The sequence below is a fragment of the Acinonyx jubatus genome, chromosome B3 (assembly GCF_027475565.1).
Source record: "Acinonyx jubatus isolate Ajub_Pintada_27869175 chromosome B3, VMU_Ajub_asm_v1.0, whole genome shotgun sequence".
Lineage (NCBI taxonomy): Eukaryota > Metazoa > Chordata > Mammalia > Carnivora > Felidae > Acinonyx > Acinonyx jubatus.
The window spans coordinates 103,475,613-103,487,764 of record NC_069386.1 but is presented as its reverse complement, the minus strand read 5'-3'; the positions used below and the strand labels follow the sequence as shown (position 1 = coordinate 103,487,764).

The window sequence follows — 12,152 nt, the reverse complement described above, 5'->3', positions numbered from 1 at the left end:
CCAGGAGATCACCACCTGAGCCAGTCAGTTAAGCCACCCTGGTGCCCCTACCTTAACTATTCTAAAGAAGTGGTTTGCTTTCCCTCATTTATTTACTCACCATTCATTCGAAGACTACACCTAAAACCTGCTTTAATTATTGCAAATATTCTAATGCTAAAATAGAAACAGAAATACCAAAATCATCAGCACAAGATTCAGATGCATAACTGGTTTTATACCCAAATAACAAACTTAACAGCAGTAAAACAAATTGTTTATTACAGCATAAAATGCGTTATATTAAATTTACACAATGATATATAAAAACACATACTGTTTATATCAAACAGTAATTTAACATCAATAGAAATATAAAAAACGCTACTCATGCACAAAACATGCATATATTGGTATAAAAAAACAGCTTTACACAATACTGTTTACCAAAAAAAATTTTTTTTTTAAAAAAGCCCTTCCAGACAGGGTCAGTGGTCCAATCTGGACTGGATTGCACTAATATGTTCAGGCCAATGTTCAGGTGGCAGAGTGTTCAGTGAGCAATTCTGGGCTTGGAGTCGCACTCAAAGGTTATGTCATTAGAAGTGAATTTTTCTGTACCCAAGGACCAAAATGTTATCCCAAAGGCAAGACCTTCCAGGAAGAAATGGCTGGATCTGCTGCAACTCAGAGAGGAGGAGAAAGGCATCAAAATGTTGGCTAATCGGCCCTAAAAGGGTAACTGTAACCAGGGCCTAGGCACCAAGTGCGGCAAAAGTTTTAGTGAATCCTTTTAAGGTTATTACCAGCCTCCCTTATCCAGGTCACCAGCTCTGGATCTAGGGTCTGGTCTTCGAGTTCTGAGTCCAGTTAACCAAACAGTTCTGGGAAGAAAACAGAATGGGGATACAGCTAAGAAAGGGAGACGATATAAAAAATTCCGGAAAACAGTGACTGTCCGTCGTACCTACTTCACACACTTGTATGTGATGCCTCTCAACCGGAAAACTCTCGTGGAGACACTGCCCTAAAGACCCAAGAAGCAAATGTATGTCCTAAATTCCATCCACCTGACCTTCAGGTCAAAAGTAATCTGAATCTCATCGCAGTAAGACTTGAGCATCGAAACCTGCGCCTTCACCGATGCTCAGAGTATTTCAAATAAAAATCACCTGCTACCACAAAACTCGTTCACTATCACCACCAGCAAAACTCAGTATTTACTCCTAACCAGCAAAACATTCTTTACCTTCCATTAAAGGCACTAGTGTCCCTACATGATGAAGACGAGACATAATTTACCTCCACAAAAGGAAAAGCATTCCAGGGAACTGTCACACAGAAAAAGAAGCCGCCACCTTGCTCCTGGGTGACTAGACAACAGCCCATCCTCCCCCCCGCACCCCCCCCCCGCCCCCAATGATGTCCCTCAAACGGTCGTCATCAGTTTCAGGGAGCCGGACCGAAAGCGGAGGATCTTCTTCTTGAGGTTATGGGAAGCCTTGATTTTGACAAAGGTTTTCGTGGGGTTGCCGTGGAGGTCTGGGCCTGCGACCGCCTGGATGGGGAGAGTCTGCACGAACTGGGACCAGATGAGGCCCCCGCTCTCCTCGGAGTCACTGGAGCTCGTGCTGTCGCCCGCGAACTCCCCCTCGCTCACGCTGGACTCGCTGTCCCCGAAGCAGTTGGTGGTATAGTTGCTGCGCTCGTCCTCGCTCGTGTCCAGCACGGTGGAATGGAAGAGCGACTCGCACTCGGCCGAGTACTCCGAGTCGCTGGCCACGTACGCGTAGGGGCTGGCGTAGGGCAGCGGCACGGCGGCGGGGTACAGCCCCACGTGCTCGCGCCGGCCGCGCCGCGACCGCCGCAGGGCCTCTTCCAGGGACACCTCCGCGGCCGAGCGCCAGCGCCGCGAGTCGGTTCGCTTGTGCTTGGGCTTGGCCACCAGCGCCTCCCGGCCGTGGCCGTGCGCCCTGGCCGCCCCCGCCCTGTGGCCCCCAGCCAGCGGCCGGCTGGGGAGGCCCGCCTCGGGCTGGCCGCCCCCGCCCTTCCTGCCCCGCGACGAGGCCTTCCTGAGCTTCTTATTTGTATCCACGTCGTCGGGGAACCGGCACTTCCTGCCGGCCGCGCGGCTCTTCTCCCTCACGGCGGGCAGCGCGCCGTCCGGCCCGTGGAGGGCCTGGGCCCGGTGCTTCGGGCCGCAGCCCCGCGGCCCGGCCGCCGTCCGGGCGCCGCGATGGGGCCGGCCGCCGGGCTGCGGGCCCGGGCCCGACTGCGCCTTCACGGGGGGCGCTTCCTCCAGGCTCTGCGAGGAGGAGCCCTCGCTCTTGAAATCCAGCGCGGGCCGCTCCTCCACCGCGAAAGCCGCGGCCAGCAGCGCCGCGGGGGCGACAGGGGGCGCTGCCGGAGGGGCGGGCGGCAGGCCGCCTTTCTGGGGCACCTTTTTCAGCGGCTGCCCAGCTTTGTTCTCCTGCGGCGGGGCCGGGCCCCTCCCAGGGCTCTCCTTCGGAGAGGCAGCGAGGACCTGAATGCTGTCTCTGGGGGAGTCCCCCGTCACTGCGGCGGGCCCCCGAGCGTGTTCCTGCGAAGCTGGCTTGGCATTCTTGGGCAGATGCTTACTTGGAAGTTCAGCGGTAGCGCCCTCCGGCGGGGACAACCTCTTGCTTTCCAGTGGTTCTGCCTTTGAGTCTTTGGACCACTGCTTCGGCGGGGAGAACGTCCCACTGTCCAAAGAAGGGACTCCGCCAGGGGGCAAAAGCACCTGTTTAGGGTTCTTAAGGTTCCCGCTGTTGCCCTGTAGGACGCCCCCGGTCACTCTGACACAAACGCTCCCGTTCCTCAGAAGCCCCTTCGTGGGGTCAGCGTTCACACTGGTTCTTGGTTTGTTGGTCCTTACGGGGTGTGTTTTTTTCTGGACCAGGCTCAGAATGTAGCCGTCCATTTTCTTACTGGACGAAGGATGGGGAGCAGACCACAAACTGCTTGGAGATGGTAAGGAAGTGGCTGTCTTGATGGCGTCCGGCTCAGATCCATCACAGACGTCACCGGCATGGTTACCAAGCCTCTCCTCTTCCCTCAGAGGGTTGCCCGTCAGGCAAAGGAGAAACATGGGGCTCTGCACGGCCACGGCGTGAAGCGGACTGGGATAGCGATACACATCGTTCCCGTTTTTAGACACCAGATCACACTGGTACTTGGGATGCACATCTGCAATGACACCAAGGGAATTAAATTGTGATGTAGAGGGGGAACTGCAAACCGCCCCTGAGGCCTGGTCTTCGCAGCGGCCTTCTTTGTATTCCAACCGTCCTATGAGATCTGAAAAACATTTAAAGGATACACTCTGAAGAACTGAATCGGTCAGCACCAGCTTGACTCAGGCCAATTTCTACGAAAACACACTCACGGGGGGAGAGAGAGAATGCTAAAGAATCAACAACTATTCCTACAAGCTTGTTCTAGTTTTGTTTTTTTTTTTTAAATGTTTGTTTATTTTTGAGAGAGAGAGAGAGCGGGGGAGGGGCAGAGAGAAAGGGAGACAGAATCCGAAACAGGTTCCAGGCTCCAAGCTGTCAGCACAGAGCCCAACGCGGGGTTCCAAGTCACGAACCATGACATCATGACCTGAGCCAAAGTCAGAGGCTTAACTGACTGAGCCACCCAGGCGCCCCTTTTTTAAAAAGAATTTTTTTTAATGTTTATTTATTTTTGAGAGAGAGAGCAAGCTGCTCTACAGCCCATACTACTGGATGAGGGAAACAAATATTTAACAAAGATATTTGTAACAAGACATGATACATCCTCCATCCTCCTAGGGAAAAATATTCAGCCATTAAAAATCCTTTCAAACTATTGAATAACATGGGGGTATGCTTTAAAGATCAGTGAAAAGCATGATATAATACCAGACTATGATTACGATTTTAGCCAGACTACATATGTAAAGAAAGAAAGTCTGAGATGAAGCACCCCGAGATGCCAATAGCACTGCAGTGTAGTGAGAAAGCAAGTGAGATTTACTTTCTTCTTCATTTTCTATTTTCTAAATTTTCAGTAAGTATGCACTGCATTTATAACTAGGAAAAAAAAAACCCTTATTTTTTGAGTCATTCTTTCTCTGGGCCCTCTGTGTTCTATTCTTGGTTTCCTTTTGAAATACTGCAGATAAACTGTACTTCCTCTGAGCCTTCTCGTCATATTTTTTTTTTTTAGGCTCAATTCTTAATGACATATGTTCGAGTATAACTGTCAGTTGAAAGGTCAAAGAAACTGATCAAATTTCACTGGAGAGTAACCAAACGTAAATAATTATCACTTTATATTTTTAAGAATGACACTAAAAAATAAGGCAATATTTTTTAATTTTTTTTTTACATTTACTTATTTTTGAGACACAGAGAGACAGAGCACAAGTGGGAAGGCGCAGAAAGAGAAGGAGACAGAATCCGAAGCAGGCTCCAGGCTCTGAGCTGTCAGAACAGAGCCCGACGCGGGGCTCGCACTCACAAACTATGAGATCATGACCTGAGCCGAAGTTGGACGCTCAACCAACCGAGCCACCCAGGCGCCCCAATAAGGCAATATTTTTAACTGGGAAGGAATTCTTGATACGGTTTTAAGAGATTGAGCTGTTGTATTAATGAATAAATTTTCACATCTCAAAAATGTAAATGCCAAAATACAATGAAATCAAGCTTTCTTGCTGAATTAAATGATTTTGATATCTTTCCTTGGTGACTGTTGTAAATATCAAATCCCTTTAATGAACTTAGAGAAAACCAAAGCTTTTATCACTACTTAAGATGTATTATATTTATTCACTCAAATATTGAAAACTTACTATGTGCCGGATTCTATGTAAATTATTTAAGTTAAGAGAAAGCTCCATGACCTTCGATGATAATTAGAAGTCCTGGGGAAAAATACAGTCTGGACCCAGTAATGATACGATTCATTTGTAAAGCAAAGATTATTATAATATAAAATGTGCTGTGTCCCTACCCCCCACCTCCATTCCCAATAGCTTATGGCAACAAGGAGAAGAAACCTTTCTAGCTAATATCGTTGCTCATCTTTCCTCCTCTACTACCATATACTCGCCCTACTTAAAGCATTGCCCTACATTTACCCACACTTTACTATTCTGTCCCTTTTCCCAACTTACAGTTAAGGAACAAGACCGACATCTCAGTCTCCAAGGCCCAGTACAACTGTCTCAATTATGTGAAGATGTGGCATTTGGGAGATCAGGAGTCTGTCTTCAAAGAAAACCTATACCAAACGCCTTTAATGGGTTTTAAAGTTTCCCTCTGAAACCAGATCTGCAGAGTGAAGGGGAGCAATTACCAATGAACTTGAGGCCTAGACACTCTAGATAACACAGATGTGTGCTTCCCCAAATGATTGCTGCTGACAGCACAGTGTACAAACTCAAAGACACCAGCCACTTAGCAGCCTCAGTTGTTTGGCGTTATGTTTGCATTGCTTGGATCTCAAAAGTTCAGCCTTACGCCCAAGTGGAGAACACAGACAAACCAAGAGTGCAGTGACTTGTGCTATAGCACCTACAGCTCTCCATATCCTCTCTGCTCTTCTGAGGAATCACAGTAAAGCAAAACTAAGAAAGGAGTCCCAAGTTTCAGCAACAATTCTGCCATTCAGAAAATGAGGAGCCCCCGTAGAACTCTTTTATAAAACCAAATTCCTCCTCTGTTCAATGAGAAGGTTGAACACAGAAATTTCTGAATTCCTAGTGTGGTGGGAAAACGTGGACCTGACAACTGGTCCTGAGCTTGAATCCTGCCTCTGCCACTCGCTAGTATATTAACCTTAAACAATGAACCTGTTAATTAACCTAACTAGACCTCATTTTCCTGACATACAAACAGGAGCTAACAAGACTTGCACACCCTGCAGAACTACTGGGACGATTCAAAGGAGATAAATATATGCAGAGCATCCAGTACGTGTTTGACACACAGTGGAAATGCAGAAACTTCCAATACCGACAATAGCATGACTCTCTCCTGAGGTCACTCCAAGGATAGCCCAAAGTGGAAACAATGGCACACGGCCTGCGGGAATCCCATCCCACCCACCTCCTAAAAGAAAAGACAAGCTGCCATCACGCAAGACATTCTGGAGAATGTGGAGGGACCACTGTTCCCTGAAGTGCCAAGCAGCCTGGCAGACATATTTAACTTACTGTAAGCTTTAGCTTTAAATGATTATAAAAAAAGAGATCCAAAGTGGCTTTCCAAAGAAATACAAACAAGTCAAACTCACAGCAAAGGCTCACAAACAGAGCTCAAGACCTGTAATATTGCGACAGGATTTCTAAAGAGAAGCTGTCTTGCTACCATCACAATATAAAGCTATGTCATGAGACGTAGCAAGTTGATGAACTTCTCTGACCTTTTGTTTTTCTGTCAGTAGAAGGGGTTAAAGCTAGATAACTGTTAAGGGCCTTTCACCTTTTCCAGCTAAAAATGTCTATCAATTCTAAAAAGTCTTACCTGCAGATTTGGGGCAACCATCTGAGATAGTCAAGGTTGCCTCCAAGGGGCTGCAAAAGCAGGTGCTGGAATGACAACTGGATAAACACTCACTGAAGACCGAGTTAGAGGAATTGGAAAGGGATCCTGAAGCCCCATCACTCAGCTCATAAAACCCTACAAATAAAAACACCATTTGGAATTAAGATCATGTCAAGCAATAGCATACATTTGTGTTTAAAAGGAAAAGGGTTAATCATCTAGAAAAGGTAGGAAGGGGACATTTTGGTGGGGTGGGGAGCGATTCTGGTTCACTGGATTTAGTGTGAATTTCAAGTTTTATTTCAAGTAATCCTTAGGAAAAGGCAAAGAGCCTATATCTATGGATACATTTCAAAGCTACTCTCACCCTCAAACTGACCTGCCTTTTTGACCCCACCTTTAAAGATGTGCAAGGAAAGAGACTTAGATCTGTCAAAGCCCCCAACTTTATCATGAATGTTTCAGAAAGAATAATTTGAAGAAAAAAATCTATTTAAGGAGCCAAATGGCTTAAAAGAAGAAGAAGAAGAAAAGAAAAAAAAAACTTTTGAAGTGGTCTCAGGAAGCTGAAGTGTGACTAATTTTCTAGCCCAGTTCTGACTTTCTCAAGTTTCAAAGGAGGACTGCTCTTCCAGAAATTTGAATAGAAGCTTTTATTTTTAAACTCAGGAGACTCCAGTCAGATCAATCTCATTATTAACAATTTGGTCATCTGGTTTTATTTCCCTCTCATACAACTGAATGGCAGACTGCTTTTTTTTTTATTCTCTCTGCACTAGAAACAAACTCCATTGCCTTTTGCAGGTCTGGGAAAGTTAAACAGTGGAATGAAGTAGAACTCAAGTGCAGAATTCTGTCCTAGTGTCACACACTCACCTGAGCTGGGCCGACTGTCTGTCTCCAGGTGCTCTTCAGAGGTCTTTTCTACATCCAGTCTCAGGTCACTTATCTGCTTGTCAAGTTCTTGCAACTGATTCAACAAACCAGCATCTCTTCTCCTCAAACAATTCTGATTGGGGTGGGGGGGGCAGAAATGAACACATTTAGGTGACAAAGAATCAGAAAGTCTGCTCTAAGTACTCAAATTGCCATTTGGAAAGTTCACTAAATCTTCCAAAACCAAAATTTTTACTGGATGACCTGAAATTAAAAAAACAACAAAAAAAAACACACAAAAATAAACACAAAAAACAAAACAAAACAAAAAAAACTTCAAGAATATGTCCTATGTTTCATTTCACTTTCTTTCATTTTGCAGTGCTATAAAGTTTCTTCATAAAAACAGGACTTGCTGTTTGTTTCAACTTACACAAACTCACTTTGTATAGGTTAAGGATAAGAAAACACAACGAGATTCTTTTAAATCCTCTATGTACACCCAATTTCTTGCAAAACAGTGCTTCACAGCAGACTCTTTAATTTGAAGTCAGAGTGTAACAGATTCCCTACAATACACTATACCCTTACTTAGGTGAGATTTTCTGGCCAAATGTCCTGCAGAGTTTTGTCTTCTATTAGTTGCTTTGTGGGGTTTAATCAGTCTTAGGGCCTTTGAAAGTGAGAAACGAATACTAATAGCCAGTGCCAAGTATAATGTGAGCTAGCAAAATCCAAAACCCTCAAGGGAAGGTCCATCAAGATTTGAACTCAACTCAGGTTTCCAAAGATGACAGATATGTAGTGCTAACTCACACTGCCACCTAGTGCTTCCTATTGCTGGAAAAGCAAAAGGACCAAAAAGGCATCTGGTTCAAATCGCGAATGCCAAGTCTACACATGAAAATAGTACCACAAACACTGACGGGACTGAAATTCTCTTGACGTGCTGCCTTGCTCCCCTCCAGGGGACAAGAGGAATGTGCCACTCACAATCTTGAGATTCGTGAAGACAAAAAGGGGCTATTGTAAAAGACAATGCAGAAAAATGTCAATGACAAGGCATCAACAGCAAGAATGGAGTCAAACCAATGTTACATGCACATCTGGTCGGCGACCAAAGCAAAGGTAAAATGCCAAATAGGTATTGTACAAAGCAGGATACATCCTTGAAAAACAGATGTACCAGGAGTATCTATTCCTCCTGTCCGTCCTTTGATTTAAAAAGCTTGTAGACAAAAACCTTATATGCCTTTTTACTACAATGAGTTTCTTCAGGAGAAATGAACCAAAGTAAAAGTACTGTGATGCTGAGAGACAGAGAGGGAGAGACTGGAGAGAGAGAAATTATCTGAAAAGACATAATACAAGAAACCCTTTGACAAATAACCACACGGCATCACTATGTTCGCTGTTGGAGGAGGAGGGACATTATCTAGCATGCGCCTAGTTTCAGACAGTATCACATGGCCAAAAAAGATTTTTTTTTTTCCTCTGTTTTCAAAAGTACATTTTTGAGGTCACTGTAACAAAGCTGCCGCCATTATTCTGAGGCGGGGTCAAAAGCTGTTCATCAATACATTAAGCGCCAAAGTTCTTTTCCTTCCCCATTAATGAAGATGGCACAGGATGGCTGGCTGAGACGCTGACGGAAATCCAGTAAGATAAACGCTGTCTTAAGAGCAGGTTCTCTCTTCTTCCCCCTCCACCACCAGTCACATAAAATATGAGGGGACGGGGCACTTTCCCCAGCCAAATTTCTATCATTTGCATCTGTGTTAGCTGCTGCATACAAAGGGCTTCTATATGAAATTAAGCAACAGCCCGGGCAAAATCTGGCATGCGGGGGAGAGCCCTGGGAGTGGCAGGGCGCCCTACGTGCGCTTCTGCGTAATCGTAAAATTCTGCATTGGACAGTTAACCTCGCCACAAGCCCCCTCCTCGGCTTTTGTCCCTTCTCGGCGGGAGGACACGAAGCTAAGACCTCCAAAAGATAGGGTATTTTAAAGGAGGGTTTGCAAACATTCGGGGAGAGGGGCGTTGCATTCGTCGAAGTGGAGAGATTTGAAGGTTACAACCAGGCGACTCCAAGAATCCCGAAGGCAGAGCGGGAGAGGAGGGCTGCCACCCCTCCCGGCAATCCGCGCGGGGTCGCCAGCCCCTCACCTGACACAAAGCGGGGACACGCCAGGAACGCGTGGGCGACGGCGGCCCACGCGCCGCGCGCGCCCACGCAGGAATGGGGGTCCCGGAACGTGGAGCGGCTCCCCGGCCAGAGGCGCCCTGGCGCCCACCCCCAGGCCACCTGCCCGAACCCCAGTCCCCGTGCAGGGACAGCCGTGCCCCTTCCTCCAGGCACCGCTTACCAACTGCTTCCGCAGCAGCAAAATATTCTCTTCCAAGAACTTCTCCTCCAGGCGGCTGCGCTGCGCCGCCTCCCCCGGCAGCTCCCCAGCGCGGGGCGCAGCGCTCCCCGCGCCCCCGGCGCCACGCAGGGCACCCCGGACCAGCAGCTCCTGGCGCTGGCGCAGGTACTCCAGCTCCGCCAGCCCGGCCAGCGTGGCCTCCTGCCGCTCCCGGGTGCGCTGCCGCTCCGTGTCCGCCTCGCCCTTCTCCCGCCAGCGCCCCTCGGGCTCCGCCGCGCGCGGCTCGGCCCGGGCCGGCGCCTGCGGCTCCAGCTCCCTCGCCGTCCCGGCCGCACTCGGCTTCATGGCCCCCACCCCTGCAGGAGCGCCCGTCACCGCAGCCGGGCCGCCCGGGCGGAGGAGCGGGCGCTAGGGCTGCGGCCGGGGGCTCATGCCGCCCCCGAGTCGGGGCGCAGCGACGGGGCGACGGCCAGAAGCGCCCGGGACCCGCTCGCGGCCGCTGGCTGCAGCCGTCCGGGCCCGGGCGGCGCCGTCCGCTGTCGCCGCGCGTCCCTCGCCGCGGCCCCGCAGCTGATAACGCCCTGCTCGGCGCTACGTCACGCGCGGCGGCCCGGCAAACCCCCGCCTGGCGCCCGCCTCCCCGCGCCGGCCCCTCCGCTCCGAGGCCCGCTCCCCCAGGCTTCCCCCTCTCCTGTCAGGGGCGCCGCTGGCGCTCAGCGCCGGCCTCCTCCTCGCTAGGCCCTCCCAGCTCCTCCCTCTCTCCTCCCCTGCTCTTCCCGCGGGCCTCCTCGCCCCCTTTTCGGGTTTACTGCACCCAATTTTTTGCCTCGCTCCTTATTGGTTCTTTTCCCCTCGCACAAAGCAAGGGGCGAGCGCCTCGAGCCCCAGCATCCTGTTACAGTCGGCCTCGCAGGCAGGGTCGCGAAGGGACGCGGCAGTTGGGCTCCCCAGAGAACTTTCTGAAACTCGACCGAGTTGCAGCACACAATCTTAACCCTTTCCCCCCACGTCCACTGTTCACATCCACTCACACTGATTTCGCTTTCTTTCACCTTGCCGAGCAAGGTACTGAGAGTGCATTCAAAGACCATTTCTTTGGCTCCGCTTTGTAAAGACAGGCAATACCCAAAGCACAGTGCGATATCGTTCTAAAACTGTCTCAGTCTTAGTTTTGTTGCTGTTTTATCTTTTCACGAAAGGCATGTAAAATTAGGCAGGAGGATGTCGCTGTAAAGCCAGGGGTTGCATCAACTCTTTCACAAGCCTGGGGTTTAATGTGTGTGCGCGCGCGCGCCTGCGCGCTTTGGTTTTTGTTTGGGCTTTTTATTGTTGTTATTTGCTATCTTGGGCAAACACAGGAGCTCAGACTCCGAAATCAGGCTGTGTGAATGTGAATCCTGTTCCAGCCTTGACTAGCTGTGCAAACAAGTTACTTCGCCTCTCTATGCCTCTCTTTCCCCAACCGTAAAATGGAGCTACTAACAGAACCTGCCTGTTCTAAGAATTACATTATATAAGTAATATACTGTTGTAAGTATAAGTAATGTACATTACTGTTATAAGTAATATACATTATATAATATGTATTTGTGGGGCGGGGTGAGCGTGTGCGTTTACAACGTGGCAAGCTGGTAGATAGTAAGGATTATATGAGTTGTGGCTCCCCCCCCCCGCAAACTCCAGAGAGACCTATAAACTTTCCCCCTGAAGTAGCATTTGTGGTATGGTCACCTCTGTCCCTCTTGGGACACTGGTCACAGGGAATTTCAGTGGGATAGAGAGGTCTGGAAATGCCACTAGCTGGCTTGTCTATGGAAAAGCAACGTATCTGTTTTAAAAAGCAATACATCAAAAAGCCTCATAAATTAAATCCAACAAGTTACAATCTGCTGAAGTTCAGGCAAAGTGCTGTGTGAAGGAATGCATCCTATATCATTATTTCAGACTCGAACATCGCTGCCCAGCTTCCCCTTCTACCCTGTGTGGTCTAACCCTCCCTCCAAGATCTGTTCACTTCCCTCTTCTGCACTCTGGTTAATTGCATGAATATCTGATTCTTACCAAATGCTATTTGTTTGGTTATTTATCCGGGTGTGTAGACACATATCTATGTATGTAGGGTTTTATGTGTATTTCTTCTCTCCAATTATGTTATAAAAATTGCCTGAAGGCAGAGACTGTTTTAATACCCTCTTAGTATTACCGTACTCAAAATAGTGCCTTGCAAGGATCCAACTGATGTTCTCTAGAGACTCAAAAAAATGGAGGTTGATTGTACATTGTTTCTACCTTAACATACTATCTAAATTAATAGCACCCATTTAATCTCTGCGACAAGTAGAATCAACTCAATACTTACTAAAAACAAAACAAAACAAAAACACAAAAGTTCCCT

General features: G+C 48.2%; 1 protein-coding gene across 2 annotated transcripts; it reads right to left on the bottom strand.

The window, feature by feature from the left end:
* Window positions 1-239: 239 nt before the first annotated feature.
* Window positions 240-10,447, bottom strand: DACT1 (dishevelled binding antagonist of beta catenin 1). 2 transcript variants are annotated; one of them, XM_027065821.2, is made up of 4 exons: window positions 9,758-10,447; window positions 7,392-7,524; window positions 6,495-6,650; window positions 240-3,297 (listed from the first exon to the last, which is right to left on the bottom strand). In XM_027065821.2, the coding sequence occupies exons 1-4, from the start codon at window positions 10,100-10,102 to the stop codon at window positions 1,409-1,411; spliced, it is 2,523 nt and encodes an 840-aa protein (XP_026921622.1). In that variant the 5' UTR covers window positions 10,103-10,447; the 3' UTR covers window positions 240-1,408. The 2 variants fall into 2 exon arrangements, with proteins under 2 accessions (XP_026921622.1, XP_026921623.1); XM_027065822.2 differs by having other exon boundaries at window positions 240-3,186.
* Window positions 10,448-12,152: the final 1,705 nt, after the last annotated feature.

Coding starts and splice junctions, on each gene's coding strand:
- DACT1 (XM_027065821.2), bottom strand. CDS start 10,102: ATGAAGCCGAGTGCGGCCGGGACGGCGAGGGAGCTGGAGCCGCAGGCG. Junction 6,651..7,391: donor AGACAGTCGGCCCAGCTCAG/GTGAGTGTGTGA, acceptor TTTTATTTGTAG/GGTTTTATGAGCTGAGTGAT. Junction 3,298..6,494: donor TGGTTGCCCCAAATCTGCAG/GTAAGACTTTTT, acceptor AATGTTTTTCAG/ATCTCATAGGACGGTTGGAA.